The sequence below is a fragment of the Mesoplodon mirus genome (genome assembly GCF_964341445.2).
Source record: "Mesoplodon mirus genome assembly, chromosome: 4".
Lineage (NCBI taxonomy): Eukaryota > Metazoa > Chordata > Mammalia > Artiodactyla > Ziphiidae > Mesoplodon > Mesoplodon mirus.
In genome coordinates this window covers 50,262,694-50,289,446 of record NC_138979.1, presented here as the reverse complement: position 1 = coordinate 50,289,446, position 26,753 = coordinate 50,262,694, and the positions used below count along the sequence as shown (strand labels likewise).

The window sequence follows — 26,753 nt, the reverse complement described above, 5'->3', positions numbered from 1 at the left end:
TCTACTTGTGCGTCTAACAGTGAAGAGTCTGTAAAATTGTAATTCTCTTATTAACGATTTAGTGAACCTGGTGAATTACTTAGGAGCTAAACCTGTTCAGCGGTCTGAGGCTTGAAAACTGCGGCCCCACGCTCCTCCTCTCTCCACATCCCTCCCCTCTCGCAAGACTTGAGTGGTTGGCGGGAGCAGGAATAGGCGGGGCTCACGGGCCTACGTCATTTCCAGCTTCTGCGAGTGCTTCCGGGTCGTCGACCTAACGCTGCTTTCTCTGCGGCGGCCGGAGAGGTACTCCTGCGAAGAAGGTATCTCTTGCTGGGTTTCTGGCCGACCCACTTCTGTCGGCTCCGAGGCGGGAAGCGCCTTTTCCACAGGTACTGGGTGAGCCGGCCCGCGCTCTCTGCCACCATTCAGAGCAGGCATTGCGTCCGTTGGGTCTTCTGCGAGGGCCTTTTCGGCCTGCGTTCGGCCCGTTACCGACTTTGCTGCCGGGATGGCCCCGCGGCGCTTACCGGGGTGGGAAGGGAAGGAAAGGAAAGGGAGGCGGCTGGGAGGCTTGTTGTACTCGGGGCGCCATGTGAACAGTCCGGAGGGTGGGGGATTGGGGGGCAGGGGTCCTCAGCCCAGCACCGTATTTTTAGCCAGATGCAAGTCTTAAAGCTTACATGGTGATTTTTCCCCACAGTATCGGGGCGGGCTTGCCGGGGTGGGGGGCGGCGTTTCTTAAGTGTCTCATTCTGTGTGTCTTCGGTGCTTGAAGTCTGCTTTTCAACCTCATGTGAACTCGTACCGGAATGAATTTAAACTGGACGGTTTGCTCAAGAAAGACTAGGACTATCAGGTTACTTCCGAATGTGGAGCCTTCTACTTTAATTTTCTAAACTGCAAAATGGAGTAATACTAAATTTACGTGGCTCATACCACATCTGAAAAAATTAAACATTTCACAAGGAATTTTTAGAAATCTAAGATTATTAAAGCAAGTAACTTAAACTAACATTTAAATAACATAGCTATTTCTAAAATTATTTTTTATTGAGGTATAATTGACATATAACTTAACTACATTACTTTCAGGTGTACAGCATAATGATTCAATATTTGTACACATTGTGAAAAGATCGCAATAAGTCTAGTTAACATCCATCGCCAAACATAGTTGAAAAAAAATTTTTTTTCATATGATGAGGACTTTTAAGATCTACTCTCTTAGCAACTTTCAAATATGCAATGCAGTATTATTAACTCTGGTCACCATCCTGTACATTATATCCCCATGACTTACTTATTTTATATTTGCAAGTTTGTAGTTTCACCCATCCTTTTCCCCAACTCTCAATCTTTTATCTATGAGCTTAATTTTCTTCTCTTTTGTTTTTTAGTTTCCACATGTAAGTGAGATCATGTGGTGTTTTTTTCTCTGACTTATTTCACTTGGTGTAATGACCTCAAAGCCCATTCACATTGTGCCAAATGGCAGGATTTCATTTTTCTAAATGTCTGAATAATATTCCATTCTATATACCGCATTGTTTTTATCCATTCATCCATGGATGGACACTTTGATTGTTTCTGTATCTTGGCTATTGTAAATAATGCTGCAGTGAAAGAAAAGTGCATGCATCTTCTTGGGTTTTTTTGGGGGGGGCGGATATAGTTGATTTACAACGTTATGTTAGTTTTAGGTGTACAGCAAAGTGAATCAGTTATACATATATCCACTTCTTTTTTTTTTTTTAAGATTCTTTTCCCACATAGGTTATTACAGAGTTTTGAGTAGAGTTCCCTGTACTTTACAGTAGGTCCTTATTAGTTATCTGTTTTATATGTAGTAGTATGTATATGTCAATCCTAATCTCCCAATTTATCCCCCCGCTTTTCCCCCGGTAGCCATAAATTCGTTTTCTACATCTGTGACTCTGTTTCTGTTTTGTAAATAAGTTCATTAGCACCATTTTTGTAGATTCCACATATAAGTGATATCATATGATATTTGTCTTTGTCTGACTTCACTCAGTATGACAATCTCTGGGTCCATCCATGTTGCTGCAAATGGCATTATTTCATTCTATTTTTTTAACATCTTTATTGGAGTATAATTGTTTTACAGTGGTGTGTTTCTGCTTTATAACAAAGTGAATCAGTTATACATAAGGTCCCATATCTCTTCCCTCTTGCGTCTCCCTCCCCGCCACCCTCCCTATCCCACCCCTCTACGTGGTCACAAAGCACCGAGCTGATCTCCCTGTGCTATGCGGCTGCTTCCCACTAGCTATCTATTTTACGTTTGGTAGTGTACATATGTCCATGCCACTCTCTCACTTTGTCACAGCTTCCTTCCCCCTCCCCATATCCTCAAGTCCATTCTCTAGTAGGTCTGTGTCTTTATTCCTGTCTTACCCCTAGGTTCTTCATGACATTTTTTTTTCTTAAATTCCATATATATGTGTCAGCATACAGTCTTTGTTTTTCTCTTTCTGACTTACTTCACTCTGTATGACAGACTCTAGGTCCATCCACCTCACTACAAATAACTCAATTTCATTTCCTTTTATGGCTGAGTAATATTCCATTGTATATATGTGCCACGTCTTCTTTATCCATTCATCCGATGATGGACACTTAGGTTGTTTCCATCTTCTGGCTATTGTAAATAGAGCTACAATGAACATTTTGGTACATGACTCTTTTTGAATTATGGTTTTCTCAGGGTATATGGCCAGTAGTGGGATTGCTGGGTCATATGGTAGTTCTATTTGTAGTTTTTTAAGGAACCTCCATACCGTTCTCCGTAGTGGCTGTACCAATTCACATTCCCACCAGCAGTGCAAGAGTGTCCCTTTTCTCCACACCCTCTCCAGCATTTATTGTTTCTAGATTTTTTGATGATGGCCATTCTGACTGGTGTGAGATGATATATCTCATTGTAGTTTTGATTTGCATTTCTCTAATTAATGATGTTGAGCATTCTTTCATGTGTTTGTTGGCAGTCTGTATATCTTCTTTGGAGAAATGTCTGTTTAGGTCTTCTGCCCATCTTTGGATTGGGTTGTTTGTTTTTTTGTTATTGAGCTGCATGAGCTGCTTGTAAATTTTGGAGAATAATCCTTTGTCAGTTGCTTCATTTGCAAATATTTTCTCCCATTCTGAGGGTTGTCTTTTGGTCTTGTTTATGGTTTCCTTTGCTGTGCAAAAGCTTTGAAGTTTCATTAGGTCCCATTTGTTTATTTTTGTTTTTATTTCCATTTCTCTAGGAGGTGGGTCAAAAAGGATCCTGCTGTGATTTATGTCATAGAGTGTTCTGCCTATGTTTTCCTCTAAGAGTTTGATAGTTTCTGGCCTTACATTTAGGTCTTTAATCCATTTTGAGCTTATTTTTGTGTATGGTGTTAGGGAGTGATCTAATCTCATACTTCTACATGTACCTGTCCAGTTTTCCCAGCACCACTTACTGAAGAGGCTGTCCTTTCTCCACTGTACATTCCTGCCTCCTTTATCAAAGATAAGGTGACCATATGTGCGTGGGTTTACCTCTGGGCTTTCTATCCTGTTCCATTGATCTATCTTTCTGTTTTTGTGCCAGTACCATACTGTCTTGATTACTGTAGCTTTCTAGTATAGTCTGAAGTCAGAGAGCCTGATTCCTCCAGCTCCATTTTTCGTTCTCAAGATTGCTTTGGCTATTCGGGGTCTTTTGTGTTTCCATACAAATTGTGAAATGTTTTGTTCTAGTTTTGTGAAAAATGCCAGTGGTAGTTTGATAGGGATTGCATTGAATCTGTAGATTGCTTTGGGTAGTAGAGTCATTTTCACAATGTTGATTCTTCCAATCCAAGAACATGGTATATCTCTCCATCTGTTTGTATCATCTTTAATTTCTTTCATCAGTGTCTTATAATTTTCTGCATACAGGTCTTTTGTCTCCTTAGGTAGGTTTATTCCTAGATATTTTATTCTTTTTGTTGCATTGGTAAATGGGAGTGTTTTCTTGATTTCACTTTCAGATTTTTCATCATTAGTGTATAGGAATGCAAGAGATTTCTGTGCATTAGTTTTGTATCCTGCTACTTTACCAAATTCATTGATTAGCTCTAGTAGTTTTCTGGTAGCATCTTTAGGATTCTCTATGTATAGAATCATGTCATCTGCAAACAGTGACAGCTTTACTTCTTCTTTTCCGATTTGGATTCCTTTTATTTCCTTTTCTTCTCTGATTGCTGTGGCTAAAACTTCCAAAACTATGTTGAATAAGAGTGGTGAGAGTGGGCAACCTTGTCTTGTTCCTGATCTTAGTGGAAATGCATTCAGTTTTTCACCATTGAGGGCAATGTTGGCTGTGGGTTTGTCATATATGGCCTTTATTATGTTGAGGAAAGTTCCCTCTATGCCTGCTTTCTGCAGGGTTTTTATCATAAATGGGTGTTGAATTTTGTCGAAAGCTTTCTCTGCATCTATTGAGATGATCCTGTGGTTTTTCTCCTTCAATTTGTTAATATGATGTATCACATTGATTGATTTGCGTATATTGAAGAATCCTTGCATTCCTGGAATAAACCCCACTTGATCATGGTGTATGATCCTTTTAATGTGCTGTTGGATTCTGTCTGCTAGTATTTTGTTGAGGATTTTTGCATCTGTGTTCATCAGTGATATTGGCCTGTAGTTTTCTTTCTTTGTGACATCCTTGTCTGGTTTTGGTATCAGGGTGATGTGGCCTCGTAGAATGAGTTTGGGAGTGTTCCTCCCTCTACTATATTTTGGAAGAGTTTGAGAAGGATAGGTATTAGCTCTTCTCTAAATGTTTGATAGAATTTGCCTGTGAAGCCATCTGGTCCTGGACTTTGATTGTTGGAAGATTTTTAATCACAGTTTCAATTTCAGTGCTTGTGATTGGTCTCTTCATATTTTCTCTTTCTTCCTGATTCAGTCTTGGCAGGTTGTGCATTTCTGAGAATTTGTCCATTTCTTTCAGGTTGTCCATTTTATTGGCATAGAGTTGCTTGTAGTAATCTCTCATGATCTTTTGTATTTCTGCAGTGTCAGTTGTTACTTCTCCTTTTTCATTTCTAATTCTATTGATTTGAGTCTTCTCCCTTTTTTTCTTGATGAGTCTGGCTAATGGTTTATCAATTTTGTTTATCTTCTCAAAGAACCAGCTTTTAGTTTTATTGATCTTTGCTATCGTTTCCTTCATTTCTTTTTCATTTATTTCTGATCTGATCTTTATGACTTCTTTCCTTCTGCTAACTTTGGGGTTTTTTTGTTCTTCTTTAATTGCTTTCAGTGCAAGGTTAGGTTGTTTATTTGAGATGTTTCCTGTTTCTTAAGGTAGGATTGTATTGCTATAAACTTCCCTCTTAGAACTGCTTTTGCTGCATCCCATAGGTTTTGGGTCATCGTGTCTCCATGGTCATTTGTTTCTAGGTATTTTTTGATTTCCTCTTTGATTTCTTCAGTGATCACTTCGTTATTAAGTAGTGTATTGTGTAGCCTCCATGTGTTTTTTTTTTTTTTTTTTTGCGGTATGTGGGCCTCTCACTGTTGTGGCGTCTCCCGTTGCGGAGCACAGACTCCAGACGCACAGGCTCAGCGGCCATGGCTCATGGGCCTAGCTGCTCCACGGCATGTGGGATCTTCCCGGACCGGGGCACGAACCCATGTCCCCTGCATCGGCAGGCGGACTCTCAACCACTGCGCCACCAGGGAAGCCCCTCATTGCAGCTTTGATCTGCATTTCTCCAATAACCAGTGATCTTGAGCGTCTTTTCATGTGCTTCTTGGCAATCTGTATGTCCTCTTTGGAGAAACATCCATTTTGAACTTCTGCCCATTGTTTGATTGTTTTCTTTGTTTTGTATATTGAGCTGCATGAGGTGTTTGTATATTTTGGAGATTAATCCTTTGTAGGTCGCCTCGTTTGCAAATATTTTCTCCCGTTCTCTGGGTTATTTTCGTTTTGTTTATGGTTTCCCTTGCTGTGCAAAAGCTTTTAAGTTTAATTAGGTCCCACCTGTTCATTTTTGTCTTTATTTTCATTACTCTAAAATGTGGGTCAAAAAAGATATTGTTGTGATTTATGTCAGGGAGTGTTTTGCCTTTGTTTTCCTCTAAGAGTTTTATAATATCCAGTCTTATATTCAGGTCTTTAATCCATGTCAAGTTTATTTTTGTGTATGGTGTTAGAGAGTGTTCTAATTTCATTCTTTTACATGTAGCTGTCCAGTTTTCCCAGCACCACTTACTGAAGAGACAGTCTTTTCTCCATTGTATATTCTTGCCTCCTTTGTCATAGACTAGTTGACCATAGGTGCATGGGTTTATCTCTGGACTTTCTATCCGGTTCCATTGATGTATATTTCAGTACTATACTGTTTTGATTACTACAGCTTTGCAGCACACTTTTAAGTCAGAGAGCCCGATTCCCGCAGCTCCATTTTTCTTTCTCAAGATTGCTTTGGCTGTTCGGGGTCTTTTGTGTTTCCATACAAATTGTGAAATTTTTTGTTCTAATTCTGTGAAAAATGCCATTGATAATTTGATAGGGATTGCATTGAATATGTAGATTGCCCTAGTTAGTATAGTCATTTTGACAGTGTTGATTCTTCCAATCCAAGAACATGTTATATCTCTCCATATGTTTGTGTCATCTTCAAGTTATTTCATCAGCGTTTTATAGTCTTTAGAGTACAGGTCTTTTGCCTCCTTAGGTAGATTTATTCCTAGATATTTTATTCTTTTTAATGCGGTGGTAAATGGGATTGTTTCTTTAATTTCTCCTTCTGATCTTTCGTTGTTAGTGTACAGAAATGCATCAGATTTCTGTGTATTAATTTTGTGTGCTACAACTTTACCAGATTCATTGATGAGCTCTAGCAGTTTTCTGGTAGCATCTTCAGGATTCTCTATGTATAGTATCATGTCATCTGCAAACAGTGACAGTTTTACTTCCTCTTTTCCAATTTGTATTCATTTTATTTCTTTTTCATCTCTGATTGCCGTGACTAGGACTTCAAAACTATGTTGAATAATAGTGTTGAGAGTGGACATCCTTGTCTTGTTCCTGATCTTAGAGGAAAGGCTTTCAGTTTTTCACCATTGAGAATGATGTTTGCTTTGGGTTTGTCATATTTGGCCTTTATTATGTTGAGGTAGGTTCCCTCTATGCCCACTTTCTGGAGAGTTCTTAAAATAAATGGGCGTTGAATTTTGTTAAAAGCGTTTTCTGCCTGTGTTGAGATGATCATATGGTTTTTATTCTTCAATTTATTGGTGTGGTGTATCACACTGATTGATTTGTGGATATTGAAGAATCCTTGCATCCCTGGCATAAATCCCACTTGATCATGATGTATGATCCTTTTAATGTGTTGTTGGATTTGGTTTGCAAGTGTTTTCTTGAGGAATTTTGCATCTATGTTCATCTGTCATATTGGCCTGTAATTTTCTTTTTTTGTGGTATCTTTATCTGGTTTTGGTATCAGGATGATGGTGGCCTCATAGAATGTGTTTGGGAGTGTTCCTCTGCAATGTTGGGGAATAGTTTCAGAAGGATAGGTGTTAACTCTAAGTGGTTGATACAATTTGCCTCTGAAGCCATCTGGTCTTGGACTTTTGTTTGTTAGAAGTTTTTAATTACAGTTTCAATTTCACTACTTGTGATTGGTCTGTTTATATTTTCTAATTCTTCCTGGTTCAGTCTTGGAAAGTTGTACCTTTCTAAGAATTTGTCCATTTCTTCCAGGTTGTCCAGTTTATTGCCATATAGTTGCTTGTAGTAGTCTCTCACAATCCCTTGTATTTCTATGGTGTCCATTGTAACTTCTCATTTTTCATTTCTTTTTTTTTAACATCTTTATTTACAATGGTGAGTTAGTTTCTGCTTTATAACAAAGTGAATCAGTTACACATATACATATGTTCCCATATCTCTTCCCTCTTGCATCTCCCTCCCTCCCACCCTCCCTATCCCATCCCTCTAGGCGGTCGCAAAGCACCAAGCTGATCTCCCTGAACTGATCTCCCTGTGCTGTGCGGCTGCTTCCCACTAGCTATCTGTTTTACGTTTGGTAGTGTATATATGTCCATGCCACTCTCTCACTATGTCCATTGCTAATTTTATTGATTTGAGCCCTCTCCCTTTTTTTCTTGATGAGTCTGGCTAAAGGTTTATCAGGTTCATCTTTTCAAAGAACCAGCTTTTAGTTTCATTGATCTTTTCTGTCATTTTCTTCATCTGTATTTCATTTACTTACACTCTCATCTTTATGATTTCTTTCCTTATACTGACTTGCAGTTTTGTTTGTTCTTCTTTCTCTAGTTGCTTTAGGTGTAAGGTTAGGTTGTTTGAGATGTTTCTTGTTTCTTGAGGTAAAATTGTAGTGCTATAAACTCCCCTCTTAGAACTGCTTTTGCTACGTGCCATAGGTTTTGGATCGTCGTGCTTTCATTTTCAGTTGTCTCTAGGTATTTTTTGATTTCCTCTTTGATTTCTTCAGTGATCCATTGGTTGTTTAGTAGCATATTGTTTAGCCTCCATGTGTTTGTGTTTTTTACAGTTTTTTTCTTGTAGTTGATTTCTAATCTCATAGCATTGTAGTCAGAAGAGATGCTTGATATGATTTCAGTTTTCCTAAATTTACCGAGGTTCACTTTGTGGCCCAAGATGTGATCAGTCCTGGACAGTGTACCATGTGCACTTGAAAAGAATGTGTATTCTTCTGCTTTTGGATTCAGTGCTCTATAAATATCAATTAAGTCCACCTGGTCTAATGTGTCATTTAAGGCCTGTGTTTCCTCATTGACTTTCTGTCTGGATGATCTGTTCATTGATGAAACTGGGGTGTTAAAGTCCCCCACTATTATTGTGTTACTGTTGATATCCCCTTTTATGGCTGTTAGCATTTGTCTCATATATTGAGGAGCTCCTGTGTTGGGTGCATATATATTTACAATTGTCGTATCTTGGATTGATCCCTTGATCATTATGTAGTGTCCTTCCTTGTCTCTTGTAACATTCTTTATTTTAAAGTCTGTTTTATCTGATATGAGTATTGCTACTCCAAATTTCTTTTAATTTCCATTTGCATGGAGTACCTTTTTCCATCCCTTCACTTTCTGTCTGTATGTGTCCCTAGGTCTGAAGTGGATCTCTTGTAGACAGTGTGTATACGGGGTCTTGTTTTTGTATCCGTTTTTCCAGTCTTTGTCTTTTGGTTGGAGCATTTATTCCATTTACATTTAAGGTAATTATCTTTATGTATGTTCTTATTGCCCTTTTCTTAATTGTTTTGGATTTTTTTTTTTTAGGTCTTTTTTCTCCCATTCCTCTTTTGTTCTCTTCTCTTGTGATTTGATGACTAACTTTAGTGTTGTGTTTGGATCCTTTTTTCTTTTTTGTGTGTGTATCTATTGTAGATTTTCAGTTTGTGATTACCATGAGGTTTTGATATAGCAGTCTGTACATAAACAAGATTATTTTCTGTTGCTGGTCTTAATTTCAAATGTATTTCCCATATCCTGTATTTGTGCTCTCCTCACAATTGCTGATTTCGATATCATATTTGTGTGTGGATGATTTCCTACCTTTACTGTATGTTTGCCTTTAACAGTGAGCTTTTCCATTTGTAATTTTCCTGTTTCTCATTGTGGCCTTTTCTTGTCTACCTAGAGAACTTTCTTTAGCATATGTTGCAAAGCTGGTCTGGTGGTGCTGAATTCTCTTAGCTTTTGCCTGTGTGAAGCTTTTTTTTTTTTTTTTTTGCGGTACGTGGGCCTCTCACTGCTGTGGCCTCTCCCACTGCGGAGCACAGGCTCCGGACGTGCAGGCTCAGCGGCCACGGCTCACGGGCCTAGCCGGTCCACGGCATGCAGGACCCTCCCGGACCGGGGCACGAACCCGTGTCCCCTGCATCGGCAGGCGGACTCCCAACCACTGCGCCACTAGGGAAGCCCTGTGTGAAGTTTTTGATTTTGTCGTCGAATCTGAACAAGAGCCTTGCTGGGTAGAGTATTCTTGGTTGTAGGTTCTTACCTTTCATCACTTTAAATATATTTTGCCACTCCCTTCTAGTCTGCAGTTTCTGCTGAAAAATTAGCTGATAACCTTATGGGAATTCTTTTGTATGTTGTTGCTTTTCCCTTGTTGCTTTTAATATTTTTTTTGTGTGTTTAATTTTTGTCAGTTTCATTACTATGTGTCTTGGCATGTTCCTCTTTGGGTTTAATCCTTTATGGGACTCTGTGCTTCCTGGACTTGGGTGACTTTTTCCTTTCCCATGTTAGGGAAGTTTTCAGCTATTAATCTCTTCAAATATTTTCTCAGGTGCTTTCTGTCTCTTGTCCTTCTGGGACTCATATAATGTGAATGTTGGTGCATCTAACAAAGTCCTGAGGTCTCTTAAACTGTCCTATTTTTTTTCATTCTTTTTTCTTTTCTCTGTTCTGTGGCAGTCATTTCCGCCATTCAGTCTTCCAGCTCCCTTATCCGTTCTTCTGCCTCATTTATTCTGCTATTTATTCCTTCTAGTGTATTTTCATTTCAGTTATTTTACTGTTCATTTCTGTTTGTTTCTTCTTAAATCTTCTAGCTTGCTCTTAAACATTTCTTGCATCTTTTAGGTCTGTGCTTCCATTCTTTTTCTGAGATCTTGGATCGTCTTTACCATCATTACTCTGAAATCTTTTTTGGGTAGATTGCCCTTCTCCGCTTCATTTAGTAGTTGTTCTGGGGCTTTATTTTGTTTTTTTATCTGGGACATATTTCTCCGATATCTCATTTTGTCTATCTTTCTGTATTGTGGTCCTGTTCCACAGGCTGCAGAGTTGTAGTTCTTCTTGCTTCTGCTTCTGCCCCCTTGTGGATGAGGCTGGTCTAAGAGGCTTTTGCAGGCTTCCTGGTGGGAGGGACTGGTTCCTGCCCACTGATGGGTGCAGCTGGGTCTTGTCCCTCTGGTGGGCAGGGCTGTGTCAAGAGGTGTGTTTAGGGCTTCCCTGGTGGGGCAGTGATTGAGAGTCTGCCTGCCGATGCAGGGGATGCGGGTTCGTGCCCCGATCCGGGAAGATCCCACATGCCACGGAGTGGCTGGGCCCGTGAGCCATGGCCACTGAGCCTGCGCGTCTGGAGCCTGTGCTCCACAACGGGAGAGGCCACAACAGTGAGAGGCCTGCGTACTGCAAAAAAAAAAAAAAAAAGAGCTGTGTTTAGCAGGCAGCTGTGGGCTCAGGAAGACTTTTGGCAGCCTGTCTGCTGATGGGTGGGGCTGTGTTCCCACCCTGTCAGTTCTTTGGCCTGAGGTGTCCCTGCACTGGAGCCTAGAGGGTGTTGGGTGGGGCCAAGTGTTGGTGAGAAAATGGCGGCCTCTAGGAGGGCCCACACCAATGAGTACTCCCCAGAACTACCTCCACCTGTGTTTTTGTCCCTGCAGTGAGCCACAGCTGCTCCCCGCCTCTACAGAAGACCCTCCAATACCAGCAGGTAGGTCTGGCCCAGGATTTTGTGAGTTCACTGCTTTTTCTCCTGGGTCCTGGTGTGCACAAGACCTTGTGTGTGCTAAGAGTGGAGTTTCTGTCTCCCCCAGTCCTGTGGAATTCCTGCAGTCAAAAGCCGCAGACGCTCAGAGCCAGATGCTCTGGGGGCTCCTCCTCCCATTGCCAGACCCGGCCCCAGGCTGGGGAGCCTGATGTGGGGCTCAGAACTTTCACTCCTATGAGATAACCTCTGTGGTAATCCTTATTTTCCAGTTTGTGGATTGCCCACCCAGTGGGTATGGGATTTGATTTTACTGCGATTGTGCCCCTCCTGCCGTCTCAATGTGGTTTCTTCTTTGTCTTTGGATATAGGATATCTTTTTCGGTAGGTTCCAGTCTTTTTTTGTCAATAGTTGTTCAGCAGTTAGTTGTGATTGCAGTGTTTTTGTGAGAGGAGGTGAACCCGTGTCCTTCTACTCTGCCATCTTGTCTCCCATCCCACAATTTCTTTATCCATTCATCCTTTGATGGACACTTAAGTTGTTTTCATATCTTGGCTATTGTGAATAGTGCTATAGTGAACATGTGGGTGCATATATCTTTTCCAGTTAGTGTTTTCTTTTTCTTCCGATAAGTACTCCAAAGTGGAATTGTTGGATCATATGGGAGTTCTCTTTTACTTTTTTGAGAAACGTCCATACTTTTCCATAGTGGCTGCACCACAGTTTGCATGCCTACCAACAATGCACAAGGGTTCCCTTTAATCCACATCTTCACCAACACTTGCTATTAACTGTCATTTTGATAATAGTTATTTTACCAGGTGTGAGGTGATATTTCACTGTGGTTTTGATTTGCATTTCCCTGATAATTAGTGATGTTGAGCAGCTTTTCATGTACCTGTTGGCCATCTGTATATGTTCTTTGGAAAAGTTTTCACATCTTTTGCCCAATTTTTTTTATAGAAGTATAGTTAATTTACAACATTGTGTTAGTTTCAAGTGTACAACAAAGTGATTCAGTTATACATATATATAAATATATGTTTTTTCAAGTTCTTTTCCCTTATAGGTTATAACAAGATATTGAGTATAATTTCCTTTGCTATACAGTAGGTCCTTGTTGCTTACCTATTTTATATGTAGTATTGTGTATATGTTAATCCCAAACTCCTAATTCATCCCCTGCCCCCTCCCCTCCCCAATTCCTTTGGTAACCATAAGTTTGTTTTCTGTCTGAGTTGATTTCTGTTTTGTAAATAAGTTTATTTATATCATTTTTTTAGATTCCACATGTAAGTGATATCGTATGATATTTTGTCTTTCTCTGTCTGACTTCACTTAATATGATCATCTCTAGGTCCATCCATGTTGCTACAAATGTTCTGTCCAATTTTTAATTGGATTTTTTTTTGCTATTAAGTTTTATGTATTCCTTATACATTTTGGATATCAGGCCCATATGAGATACATGATTTGCAAATATTTTCCCCCATTCAGTAGGTAGCCTATTTTTTTAATGGTTTCCTTTGCTGTGCATAAGCTTTTTAGTATGATCCTGTCCCACTTATTTATTTTTGCTTTTATTGCTTTTGCTTTTGGTGTCAGATTCAAAAAATCATCACCAAGACCTGTGTCAAGGAGCTTACCACCTATGTTTTCTTCTAGGAGTTTTAGGGGGTTTATGGTATTAGGTCTTACATTTCAAGCCTTTAATCCATTTTGAGTTCAGTTTTGTGTATGGTGTATGATAATGGTCCAGTGTCTTTTTTCTTGCATGTGGATGCCCAGTTTTCCCAGCACCCTTTATTGAAGAGACTGTCCTTTCCCCATTGTTCTACTTCCTTCCTTCCTTCCTTCCTTCCTTCCTTCCTTCCTTCCTTTGCTGTGTTGGGTCTTCGTTGCTGCACGCAGTCTTTCTCTAGTTGCAGTGAGCAGGGGCTACTTTTCATTGCGGTGCGTGGGCTTCTCATTGCAGTGGCTTCTCTTGTTATGGAGTACAGGCTCTAGGCGCACAGGCTTCAGTAGTTGCGGCACGTGGGCTCAGTAGTTGTGGCATGGGGGCTCTAGAGCGCAGGCTCAGTAGCTGTGGCGCACGGGCTTAGTTGCTCTGCGGTATGTGGGATCTTCCCAGACCAGGGCTCGAACCCATTCCCCTGCATTGGCAGGCAGATTCTTAACCACTGCACCATCAGGGAAGCCCTCGCAATTGTACATTCTCACCTCCTTTGTTGTTAATTACTTGACTGTACATGTGTAAGTTTATTTCTGGGCTCTTTATTCTATTCCATTCATCTATACATCTGTTTTTATGGCAGTAATGTACTGTTTTGATTACTATAGCTTTGCAATAGAATTAGATATCAGCAAACATGATGCCTCGAGCTTTGTCCTTCTTTCTCAAGATTGCTTTGGCATTTTGGTGTCTTTGTGGTTTCATATATGTTTTAGGACTGTTTGTTCTATTTGTTTGAAAAATGCCATTGGAATTTTGATAGGAATTGTGTTGAATTTGTAGATTGCTTTAGGTAGTATGGATATTTTAATAATATTGATTCTTCCAGTCCACGTGCATGGAATTTCTTTCTGTTTATTTGTGTCATACTCAGTTTCTTTCATCACTGTCTTATAGTTTTCAATGTCCAGGTCTTTCCTCTCTTTGGCTAAGTTTATTTCTCTTTGGCTAAATTAATTTCTAAGTATCTTATTCTTTTTGATGCAATTGTAAATAGGATTATTTTTCTTTCTGATAATTCATTATTAACTTATAGTTATTTTCCGGTAACTCTTAGACTTTCGTTAAATGGGCAGGACACAAGATTCTGTACTCTGACTTTATCAAGTTTATATCTTCTTACTGGGACCCCTTCTTGCCCTTTTTATCCCCCCTCAGCTACCCACATACATTTTACTAACTGATTTTTTTGTGTTCATTTATTTATTGAACAAATATTCCATTGTCTCCTATTACGTCTCAGGTAGTGTTTGTTCTAGGCGCCTGGTTTACTTCAGTGAACAAAAACAGACAAAAGTCCCTGCCCTGGTAGGTTGTACAGTCTATTGAAGGATGCAGAAAATAAACATAAACTAAGGAAACTATATAACATGTTAGAAGGTGATGGTGCCATCAAAGAAACATAGCAGGGTGAGGGGGATTGGGCAGTTCCAGAGTGGAGGTGGGAGTTGGACTTTTAAATATGGTGGTCTGTTTAGGCCTCATTAAGTACGTGCTATACTTGAAGGAATTAAGAAAAACAAGAGGATATCTGGGAGAAGAGCATTCCAGGTAAAAAGGAGAGCCTTTACAAAGGCTTACATAGGCAGGAACATGTCTGTCATGTTCTAAGAAAAACAAGGAGAAGCCAGTTTGTCTGGAGAAGGGCAAGAACAAGGGGGAGATGGCAAATGAGGTCAGTGAGATAATGGGTAGCCAGATTATTATAAGGACTGAATGAAATGGAAACCATGGGAGGTTTGCACAGAGAAGAGATATGTTCTAACCTTTGTTTTAAAAGATCACCTGACTGCTGAATTGGGATTAGAATCTAGGGGGCAAGCATGGAAGTAGGGAAAACAGTTAGGAAGCTATTTCAGGAATCCCAATGACAGGTGATGGTGGCACATACCAGGGTGATAACAATGGACATGGTGAGAAATGGTTGGATTCTGAATCCATATTGAAGGTAGAGTTTACAGGTTATGCTAGGGATTGGATGTGGAGGTAAGATGGCCAGACTGGGGGTAGGGAGGGGTGGTCGGGAATAACTTCAAAGGTTTTTGCCTAAGCCCATAGAGGTATGGCGTTAATCAACTGAGATGGGAAGGACAACACATAGAGATGTTGAGTAGGCAGTTGGATCCAGGAGTGAGAGTTCAGGGCAAGGTCTGTTCTAGTATATGAATTTGGGAATCATCAGCAATGGTATGTAAAACCATGTCACAAAGCGATATCACCAAGGAACAAGTGTAGACAGAAAGCAGAGAACCACAGAGGTGTCTTGTGACATTAAGAGTTAAGGGAGAAGAGCCTCAACCAACAAACAATATTGAGAAGGATGAACCAGTGAGTTTAAGAGAACAACCCAAAAAGTGTACTGTCCCAGAAGCTAAACCAAGATCCTTTATCAAAGAGGAGGGAGTAATCAGCCATGTCAAATGATTAAGTCTGGTGAGAACTAAGAACTGAGGATTATTAGTTTTAGCATTGCCAGTGGTGACTTTCACCATCTGTTTCATTTGAGTGCTTGAGGCAAAACTGTATAAGGAGTGAGTTTAAGAGAAAGTGTGAGAAAAGGAATGAGAGACAGTGAGTACAGACAACTCAGGAGTTTTTGCTGCAAAGAGGAATAGAGAAATAGAGTGAGCTGGCCAGAGAAGCGAGTTGAGACTTTTTTTTAAGATGGGAGAAGTAGCTGCCTGTTTGTTTGCTAATGGGAAGGATCCATAGAGATGGGAAATTTGATAGGGATAGAAGGAATAATTGAATTGTTGGAAAAATATCCTGTCCGTAATAGGGGGGATAGGACCTGATCCACAGGTAGAAGGATTGTATTTAGGTAACAGCATGGCTAGTTTGACTATAGTGACAGGCAGAGTATATGGGTGTAGATATTGGTAGGTAGTTAGATGTAGTTTTGAGAGTTGAAGTTTTCATTGCTTCATTTTCCTCAGTAAAGTAGAAAACCTATTATAAATGCATGTAAGTGCAGTACAGTTTGATATTAGCATTTTGACATATCACCAGGTTATTTATTCACTAACAAATACTTACTGAATTCATACTAGGCATTGTTCTAGATAGTAAATATATAACTGAGCATAAGTCCTATCTTGAGGGAACGTCTGTTTTAGTGGATGGAAATAGAATAAGCATATATATGTCAGCTTCAATTAGTGATATAAATGAAAATAAATCAGTGTAAAGGGGAAGGGAGGTAGTTCTTTCTTATACATTGGTCACAAAAGTTATTTCTGATGAAGTGACATCTGAGCAGAGATCTGAATCAGATGAGAGGTAAACCCTGCAGGTGTCTGCGCATTACATTTGAAACAGAAAGAACAGCCAGTGCAAAGGCCCTAAAGCAAGAACATCTTGCCATATTGGAGCAAGGGACTAGTATGGCTGAAGCAGAGTGAATGACGGAGTAGGTGGAAGAAGTCAAGTTCAGAGAGGTGGGGGGGCGGGGCGCCAGATCATGCAGGCCTTGTAAACCATTAGGAGGACCTTGGTTTTTACTCTGAGATAGGATGCTGCCTTGGGAGGTTTTGAACAGATGAGTGATGAGATTTTATTTGTGTTTTAAAAGGCTCAGTGTGGCTGCTGTGGGGGCAGGGGTGGGATAGACAAGGGTAGAAAGAAGGAGACGCCTTACTTGGCTATCACCATAAATCTTAGTGACAGATTGATGGTGACTTAGTGCTAGCAGTGGAGATGGTCAACGTTGTTGGATTCTGGTTATATTCAGAAGGAAGAACTGAAAGGATTGGCTGACAGATTGCACGCAGGGTGAGAGAGAATTTGACTATAAGGTTTTGGGGCTGTCTTACTGGAAGACTAGATTTACTGTTAATTGAGGTGGACAAACCGAGGGCAGAAAAGGTTTGGAGGAGTATCCAGAATTTGGTTTGTAACTAATTTGATCTACCACTTTATATTTCCATCCAGTGTCAAGTAGGCAGTTTTATATATGGCAACATGGGAATATAAAAGGTCAGGACTGGCAATGTAAGTTTGCACCTCATCAGCAGATAAACAGAACGTATTTAAAGCCATAAGCCTAGATGAGGTAACTAAGGGAGTAAACCATATAGAGAAGACATGAGAAGCCTTGGGGCACTCAAGTAGTTAGTTAGAAGTTAGATTGCTGAGGAGCAACCAACAGAAGGAAACAAGAAACAGTACTATCCAGTGAGGTGGGAGGAGAAAACTGAGTGTGGGGTCCCAGAAGCCAAAGAAAAGACTTCAAGAAGGCAGAAATGGGCCTCCCTGGTGGTGCAGTGGTTGGGAGTCCGCCTGCCGATGCAGGGGATGCAGGTTCGTGCCCCGGTCTGGGAGGATCCCATATGCCGCGGAGCGGCTGGGCCCGTGAGCCACGGCCGCTGGGCCTGCGCATCCGGAGCCTGTGCTCCGCAACGGGAGAGGCCACAACAGTGAGAGGCCCGCATACCGCAAAAAGAAAAAAAAAAAAAAAAAAAGAAGGCAGAAATGATCAAGTGTATCAAATGCTCACAAGGTGTGTAATGTGAAGACCGATAACTATTATTTTTGCTGAGTTTTACCTGATGTTTACTCCTGAATACAGCTGTCTCCTTCTGTCTATCTCTAAACTGAAAGTGCCATGAGGTCAGGTATCTAATACATGACATGTAGTAAAAGCTCAGTATTTGCTGAATATGTGTTACTGGCACCCTCTTCGAGCCCTCATCCCTCATCTCTTTCTAATCTTGCACTTGAGTACATTGTTTACATTGCTGCCCATTTGTCTGACCTTTCCTGTCTAGAAAGCTTCAGGGGCTCCCCATTACCTGCATTATAAAATCCTGGCACCTCTCCTGACAAATCCATCCATGTCATCTTTGTCAGCCTCATCTCCTACCACTTCCTATTCATACCTATACCTTAATATGGAACAATTTATAGTTCTGTCTATGGACTGTATTATTTCATCCTTCTATGGCTTTACTCATTCTATTTATTTTTTCAGCCTAAGATGACTTTCTTCCTTTGCTTGGCTTAAAGTCTAGCTTCAAGAATCAGGAAGCTTTTGTGATGAGCCAACTCATTCAGTCCACAGGCAGCCTCCATAATAACTGTATATAATCTCTATCACAGTTCTTATTCTCTATTTAACTTTTTTATGTGTCTGTTACCTTTTCTAAAGTATAAATTTTTTAGGGTCAGAAGTGTATCTTTATTTATCTTCCTCTCCATGGTACCTATCACAGTGCTATCTTCTGGGTAGGCACTCTATAAATACTGAATTTTAAGAGAACAGGAAAATGAAGGGGAAGGCATTCAAATGTGAGCTGAAGATTGGATCAGTGACTTGACAGTAAGTAGAAAAGAATGGTACATGGTAAATTCTAGACTAGGTCAAAAGGTAGATATTTGAAAGAAATGGTAAAGATGTACATTTTAATATATATATCTATACTTTGTACAAAGGAGTATAAATGCCTACGTCAAAATAATAGAAAAAATAAATAGAAAAACTATTTTTAACTATTCCTTGCAATTCCTCAGTTATTATGTAGTATGCTAATAGTATATATTAGAAAATATGAAGTAGACTATGTTACATATGTAATTTATAATTTTTTTAATAGTTTCATATTAAATTTTTAGGATATCAATGCAAGCCTGAATAAGAAGAAGAATTTCTCCTTCCTAAGCCATGGCATATCAGTTGTACAGAAATACCACTTTGGGAAACAGTCTTCAGGAGAGCCTCGATGAGCTTATACAGGTGAGGGACTAAAAATCAACATTTTTATTTAGATGGATCTATAATAATTCTTGTTCTCATACTTATGAGAATGGCATAGTCTACGTAGCTTTAAGATAACTTTGGATAAGTTAATACAAGTCTTGAGATTTAAATTAGAATTTTGAATTTATATTTTAATTTTAGGAAAATTAACCTTTTTATGTAAACCTCTCATCCAAGAACATATTATATATTTCCATTTATTTTCATATATAAGATTAGACTTTTTTTTAATGTATTATTGGTCCCAGGTTTTTTATTTAAAAGAAACTTGGTTCCTTCAATTTATCGAACACTTCTTTCCAGATACTGTGAAGGAGTGATAGACAAAGTTTTGTCCCGGTGTTGTAACATCACTGCATGGTTTCTTTTTAAAATTATGTTTGTGTCAAGATAATGCAAGAAAATATTGTCAGGCTTTGCTTCTTAGTTGTCAGTTATGGCAAAAAAGAATAAGGAATTCTAGTTTAGAGACTCTGGTTAACCTCAGTTAAATTTTAGATGATAATTTATGATTTTTTGTTTTTTTAGCTTTTTAAAAAAAATTTGTTTTATTTTTGGCTGTGTTGGGTCTTCATTTCTGTGCGAGGGCTTTCTCTAGTTGTGGTGAGTGGGGGCCACGCCTCATCACGGTGCGCGGGCCTCTCACTGTCGCGGCCTCTCTTGTTGTGGAGCACAAGCTCCAGACGCGCAGGCTCAGTAGTTGTGGCTCACGGGCTTAGTTGCTCTGCGGCATGTGGGATCTTCCCAGACCAGGGCCCAAACCCGTGTCCCTGCATTGGCAGGCAGATTCTCAACCACTGTGCCACCAGGGAAGCCCTATAATTCATGTATTTTTGTTTTATTTTTTCTTTAATGTTCTTCTCTAAGAAGATTCATGACCTTTATTTTTTCTCAGTCTCAACAGATTACCCCCCAACTTGCCCTTCAAGTTCTACTTCAGTTTGATAAGGCTATAAATTCAGCGTTGGCACAGAGGGTCAGGAACAGAGTCAATTTCAGGGTAAGGATATTTTCTTAAATCTACAAGCTGCACCACGATTGTTAGCAATAGTGCTTTTTAGGACACCTACATATTTATTAATCATAAAAAGAGATGTCTTAATCAAACTTTGGAACTTGTTTGATAACTGAATTCTGCTTGATGTTTAAATCCACTTAATGTGAGATATAGAGTTGTTTTTAGATTCTTGTTCTGTTGTTTCACAAATCAGCCTATGTATGTTTGGCTACCTTCCCTGAAGAGTTACTGAGATTTCAAATGTCTGAAACATTATCTGCAAGATTGAAGGTAAGTGAGAGTAATCTCTAAGGATCAGTTATGTTTTTTAAACTCTGACCAGGGAAGCTCAGAGTTATTTCTAGAAACTTCACATTGCCTCCCACCTACTCTTAGATAACATGGCTTATAAAGACCTGACCTGTTGGCAGATAATGGTCTCTTCTGGTAGCTTGATCTCATTTGAATCACTTGTACTTTGAACAGTAATCCCAAACTGAACAAAACTGTCTTTCTCAATTCGATGGCAAATTCAGATTAAAAGATATGAAAATCAACAAATGAAAAGAATATAGATGTTAATTTGCATTTAAGAGAACATCAGTGTTTGGGGTTTTTGGTTTTAGTTTGTGATGAAAAGCACAAAAGAAAATTATCATTTATTCAACGAACATTTCAATGCCTATTAAATACGAGGCATTGTTCTGGCTATTGGGTATACACGGCAAAAGAAGACAGGCCCCATTTGACTTATTTTAGTGAAGGGGTAAAATCTGCATGTATTTTATATTCATATAAATAAGTCACATCAGTTTCACATGCCTAACAATGATCTGGAGTAAAACATGTCTTTATAAAATTTTATCAGTGGATTCTTGAATTTTTAACAGTAATAATGCCGGCAAAGTTTCCTTTTTGTACAACCATACATACAAATGTGCCTGGTTTGTCATTCAGAATCTGATCCTTTAATTCTAAATTGATCCATGTTGATACATACTTGCCCATGTAGAAAATTTGTTTGACTACTTATCAGAGTTGTAGGGTTCACAAGGCCTGAGTGGTCTTCTAGTTGTATTATTGTAGGTTTCTAGTTTGGATCTCTTTAGCTAAAGGTAAATTTAAAAAGTGTTATTCAGTAGATATATGTAAAAAATATATGTATTAGAGGTGCATTAAAGATAGTTTAGCCACATGTTATCTATCATATAGAAGGGAATTTTTAATATAAAGAACAGAATTTCAGCATATTTGAATGTTCACATGCTAATCATAAATAGCAGTGACTTGCCTGGTTCAAATTATTGACACATCTGCCACCAACTGGATATGACAGTAACCTACACACTTATAGGATCATTGATTACACACAAGCCAGAAATGAACATTGAGGTTGGCATTTGGTTGTTCAGCCTTCCAATGGCTCAAGCTGTAGTCAAAGGAACAGATCTAATTAAACAAATTTTTTTTTTACATTTACAACTCTGCATCTTTTTACTTAATATGTCCTGAGTGATTTTCTATGCATTACTCCCACCTCTCCACTGAAACTTCTCTTGGCAAGTTATTTATTGCTAAATCTAATGCATAATTAGTGATAACTATTGATTAGTCTCTTGAAACCCATACTTCCCTTGAAATCATACTATTTTGGCTTTTTTTTTCCTATTCTCTGGCTCCTCTCTCAGGCTACTTTGTATCACTTAATTGCTGGTTTTCCTTAAGGGTTATCTAGGGCTCCACATATTCTCCTTGAATGATCTCATCCAGTCCTTGGCTTTAAAATTGATATGCTCCCATGCTTGCTTCTAGACTCCAGCTGCTTACTGGATATGGTAAGATGTAGCTAAAACTCAAATTTAACTTTCCTCCCAAACCAGTTTTTTCTATGAATGCGTTGTTACACAAGCCAGAAACTTGGGAATAACAAAGATTTCTCTGTTCCCCACCCGACCGTATCCAGTTGGTTATCAAGCATTGACAGATCTACCTTTTAAAATCTCTCCACTTCCCTGGACCCCCTTGCCTCTGCTATTGCCCAGCCACTTTCACCTGTCTGATTCAGCCAGCTAAAAGCTATCTGCTTCTCAGCTTCTCTCCTTCCTCCAGTCAGACTCCCCTCTAGTCTGTTCATGTTATCACCAAAAATGCAAAATGCAGATCTCATCATGTTACTCCTCTGCTTGAAATCCTTCATTGACGTCCTAATGCCCTCACAATAGGGAAAAGCTTTCCCAAGGTTCTCCATGATCTCTTTCACCTTAGGACCTCCTGTCATATTCTCCTTTCAGGAACTTACTATCCCATTCCAAGTGTTTGTCTTCCTTTCTGCTGTCCCACCTTTCCCTTGACTCTTTTTCATTCTTTGGGACTCAAGCTTTCTCCGTCCTATCTCCTGTACCCTTGATGCCTCTACTGTACTCCCATTGTACCCAGTAACAATCTTTCATAGCACTGTTACACTATGTATTTACTTGTTTTAGTGATCTCCCCTGCTAACCTAAGCTTTTTGGATGGCAGGGATCATATGTGTATTGCTTACCATTGTATCCTCAGTGCCTAGTATAGTCTAACAAATAGTATTTATTCATATTTATGAAATTTATTCATTCATAGCCATTATAATATCCCTAATCATTATAACTTAAGCCATTGATGAGAACTCAATTTTTGATATTACAAGTAACACTGCAGGGAACAGTTTTGTGCTGAATTTTTTTTCTGAAGGCATATAAATGTCTCATTGAATACTAAATTTCATATGTAAATACTTGTGCATGTATATACCTCTAAGGTTTTGATTATATTCTGTTGGTGTCCACCCTTTCACCTTCATCACACTTTTCAAAAAGTTCCTTTTAATGTTCAGATAAAATTTTTTTTAGGAGAAATATGTATTAATTAGAAGAATGTCAGTTGCACAGGACAATGTTGTAATTTTAGTGGCTAATACAGTAACTCATCTGAGCTAAGTCACAGGATGAAAATTAATGTTTCTAGGAATTCCCTGCTTTTGTACAAATTCAGAGAACCAACATACACAATAAAATCTGTTACTTTTAAAAAGTAGTCATAAAAAATTCAAATGAATTTTCATAATTTAGCCACATGAGGGCAGTAGAAATACAGATTCAAATTTCCATTCAGTTTTTCTTCAGATTTCAGGTAAGTAATTTCAGGCTTTTCCAGTGCTGAAAATAGTCTGCTAACTAAAATATTTTTTAACTCTTCCCTTAGCAAATTTATCTAGAATTTTTTCTTTAAGTGATAGTATGATTAACACTTAACATTGATTGCCTAAGATTTTCCTTAATTTTCATCCTATTTTGAGAATTATGTACTTGTAGCTAGGTTTTCTTAAATTGTCTGGAGAAAAATGTGAGGGGGGAAAAATGACTTTTCATGGTTTGTCTAAATGTTTTGTTTTAAAGGGCTCTCTAAATACATACAGATTCTGCGATAATGTGTGGACTTTTGTATTGAATGATGTTGAATTCAGAGAGGTGACAGAACTTATTAAAGTGGATAAAGTGAAAATTGTAGCCTGTGATGGTAAAAGTAAGTGTTTGCCCTAATTACTGTGAAAGCAAAGATACTTGAAATCTTGTTTTCATGAGTCTTTAAAAAATTTTCATCTGAAATTAAGGGAGAAAATGCCCAGTGATCCACTCCCAGATAGAGACCAGGCTTCTTTCTCAGCTAGATTCTGGATTCCAGATCTCACATAGTCCTCTTACTAACTTCAGGTATAAACATTTCATATGACACATAGACTACTTCCACAGGTTGACTTTGTGTGCGGGGGCAGGGGGGGAAGCATATTGATAAGCTTTTCTTCCCTATTTCAGTTGCAGATTTGAAGTGTTTCTAAAGCTTTTCTTTTTCTTTAAGGAAGTGTTTAATTTCAGCAATTTATCCAATGGTTTCTGTTTTGTTGGATACCTATACATTTTATATTTTAAAAATGATTATTTAAAAGACTTTAAATAACCATAAGAGCCTTATCAGTCATAATGGTAAATATCTAGTTCTATGGTCTGTTACATGCAGATATTTTTACAGCAGACCTAGGAACTTCTTCAGGTCCTTAAATGTTTCAAAACCTATACATCTCTGCTTTCTGTTCCATGAATATTTTCTTTTTGCTAATTGAATTTTAAATATATAAATTGTATTTGAAATATACTTACTTTTATTTTGTAATCTGAACAGTTTGTGTTTAAAGCAGCTATTCCTGAAATTAAATAGAGAATACTGTCACTTTCCAAGAAGGGGAATTTTGAAAAACAAGAGAAATGTAGAAAGCAGTACCCTACGTTTCTCAGGTTGTAGGTTAGGTTTTTATGTTTTGGGTTTCAAAGAAATGCCCTATCACTGAAAAGATATAAAGACAGAAAACCACACAGAAGAAAAACGTCATTTGTAACATCATCTGGAGATAACATATCACTTAATATTTTAATGTATAACCTTCTAGTCTTTATTTCTACATATCTTTACAGTAATATATGTATGCATGTACTCATTTGCAAATATATCATTTTCCACACATAAGTAAGTCATTAACTGTTCTCTTAAACCTGATTTTTGATAGCTGCCTAAAATTATATACCTTTATCCCTTTTTAAAGAAATCATCTCCAGATGTCAGAGTGTCTGAAACTAGTAATGTTACAGTGGTTCATACATTTCGGAAGGTTAACTAGGGATAACCATTCTAAGAACTTTAAGATGACTTTTTTATATAATTACCAAATAACTTTGTTCTTTGCTGTAACAACAAAAAAAAAATCTATGTTTATAATTTTATAGTTCCTGGATCACAGATAACATTTCTGTATGTCAGATAATGTATACTTTTTTTCATGTTTTTCTTATAATTTAGGCTAATAGTACCCTTATAACCCTTAGGTTTTCATATTTTTACTAGACTATAGAATTTGAGCATTAATGTATAATTTCTAGACCACTATCAAAATGAGTTAATGCTATGGATCAGTACTGTTCATAAAACTTGCATGCTGATGGAAATGTTTCCTGTCTGTACTCTCCAATAGCCACATCTGACTGTTAAGCACTTGAAATGGATTAGGGCAACTGAGAAGTTTAATGTTTTAATTTTTATTTAATTTTCTTAACTTTAAATAGCCACATGTGGTTAGCCAGTAGCTACCACATTGGACAGCACAGATGTAGACTAGTAGAGTGTCAATCAATCATTTGAAACATAGCTAAGAACCAAAAAGTCAGTGAAGGCCCCTGAGCAAACTTAATAAAATCGAAGAGTCCATGTAAACATGTATTTTCCTTATAGGTAGTCCTTAGAGTGTATTTCTCTTGCTTCTTAAAGATATAAGATTATCTGTTTTTTTTCAAACTTCAGTGTATATAAAATGCAAATCAGCCTTACCTACTGCAGTGGCTTCTGAGGAACTTGCCCCCCTTACAGCACAGTACAGTAATTGTTCTTCAAAGAAAAGACTGTTGAGTATTCAAGGAAAGCTAAGGTTGTGTTCCATGCACTCGTGTCAGCAGAAAATAATACAATCAATCATTAAAATATAAATAGTCGTGGCATTTAGAGGTAGAAGCTTAAGTAATAATTAATACCATTCCTTAGTAACCAGATAAATGCAGTACTACTGTGAAATAAGCCCATTTCTTCTAAAAGCCAGCTTTCTGAAATAAAGTTCAATTCCAAATAGAGAAGCAGAGGAAGTGATTGATAGTGGCTAGAATTTGGGTCTTTTTCTTGCCAGGAATTAAAACAATTCTATGTTATAGTCCTCTGCAGTTTTAAATTTTTGGACAGTAGAGAACTTGAAAAAAAGTATAGCAGCTATATGAACCAAATATAGTATAACTTGATTTTTCTTAACATAAATATGGAGACTAAGCATTAACTTTCCTTTTAAGGCAGAGGTAAAAAGACATTTACATGCACAAGATATTACTGTGGTCAGCTTTTCCTTTCCACCCTTGTCTCCCCTTCTTCACCACTGTTAGTTCCTGTTTTACTTTTGAAAGAAAGATTTTCTCAGCATATTTAAGTTGCTGCTTGAATTTACTGTTTCTCTCCTCTGTTTCCTAGATACTGGCTCCAATACTACAGAATGAATAGGAAAAAAATGGCTTTCTAATGCCATCCTGTTATATTGTTCATCACTTTTTGAAGAGAAGCATAGAAGAGACTTTTTTTTAATTTATTCTAGCATTGCAGAAATGACTACACTGTGCCGTACTATCAGAGAATTCCAGTAGAAAGAAGCTTATGATTCTGTACCTTGTTACATTACCTTGTTATACAGCATGAAGAAACAGAACTTTTTTTTAATGACAAATCAAACATTGTGGCCTTCCTAAGACCATTCTTTAATAAATTCATTTTAAAACTCAACGTGAGTAATAACTGCTAGAGCTACTAAGCAATATGGAGATATTAGATAAGCATTTTGAAAGAGCACCGTGTTCCTTGCAAAGGAAATTAGAAAATGCATTCATTTCAGTAAAGTTAGTTTTTATCAATTGTTTGTTAGTTTAGCTGATGAAAGCATTAGCAGGGGCAAGACCAAAATTCCAGACTGGAACTTTCCATACAAAAAAAATTTTTTAAGTACAAAACCAAGGGTAATTATTGGTGTGAAAAATCTAAGTAGCACTCAACTAGGAAAACTTAAACAACAAAATGTAGTCTTTACATGTAAATTATTTCTTAAATTGTCCATATCAGTCAGGTTTCATTTTTAGAATATTCTACATCTTACCAGTTATTAGACTTTCAATAAAAAGTCCTATTAAATGTATC

At 38.2% G+C, this 26,753-nt stretch overlaps 1 protein-coding gene across 2 annotated transcripts; it reads left to right on the top strand.

Moving 5' to 3' along the window:
• Positions 1-245: 245 nt before the first annotated feature.
• GTF2A2 (general transcription factor IIA subunit 2) lies at positions 246-26,345 on the top strand. Of its 2 annotated transcripts, XM_082617108.1 has the most exons (6): positions 246-371; positions 11,421-11,470; positions 18,808-18,928; positions 19,848-19,952; positions 23,381-23,507; positions 26,040-26,345. In XM_082617108.1, the coding sequence occupies exons 3-6, from the start codon at positions 18,857-18,859 to the stop codon at positions 26,063-26,065; spliced, it is 330 nt and encodes a 109-aa protein (XP_082473234.1). In that variant the 5' UTR covers positions 246-371; positions 11,421-11,470; positions 18,808-18,856; the 3' UTR covers positions 26,066-26,345. The 2 variants fall into 2 exon arrangements, with proteins under 2 accessions (XP_082473234.1, XP_082473233.1); XM_082617107.1 differs by lacking the exon at positions 11,421-11,470.
• The last annotated feature ends 408 nt before the right edge of the window (positions 26,346-26,753 follow it).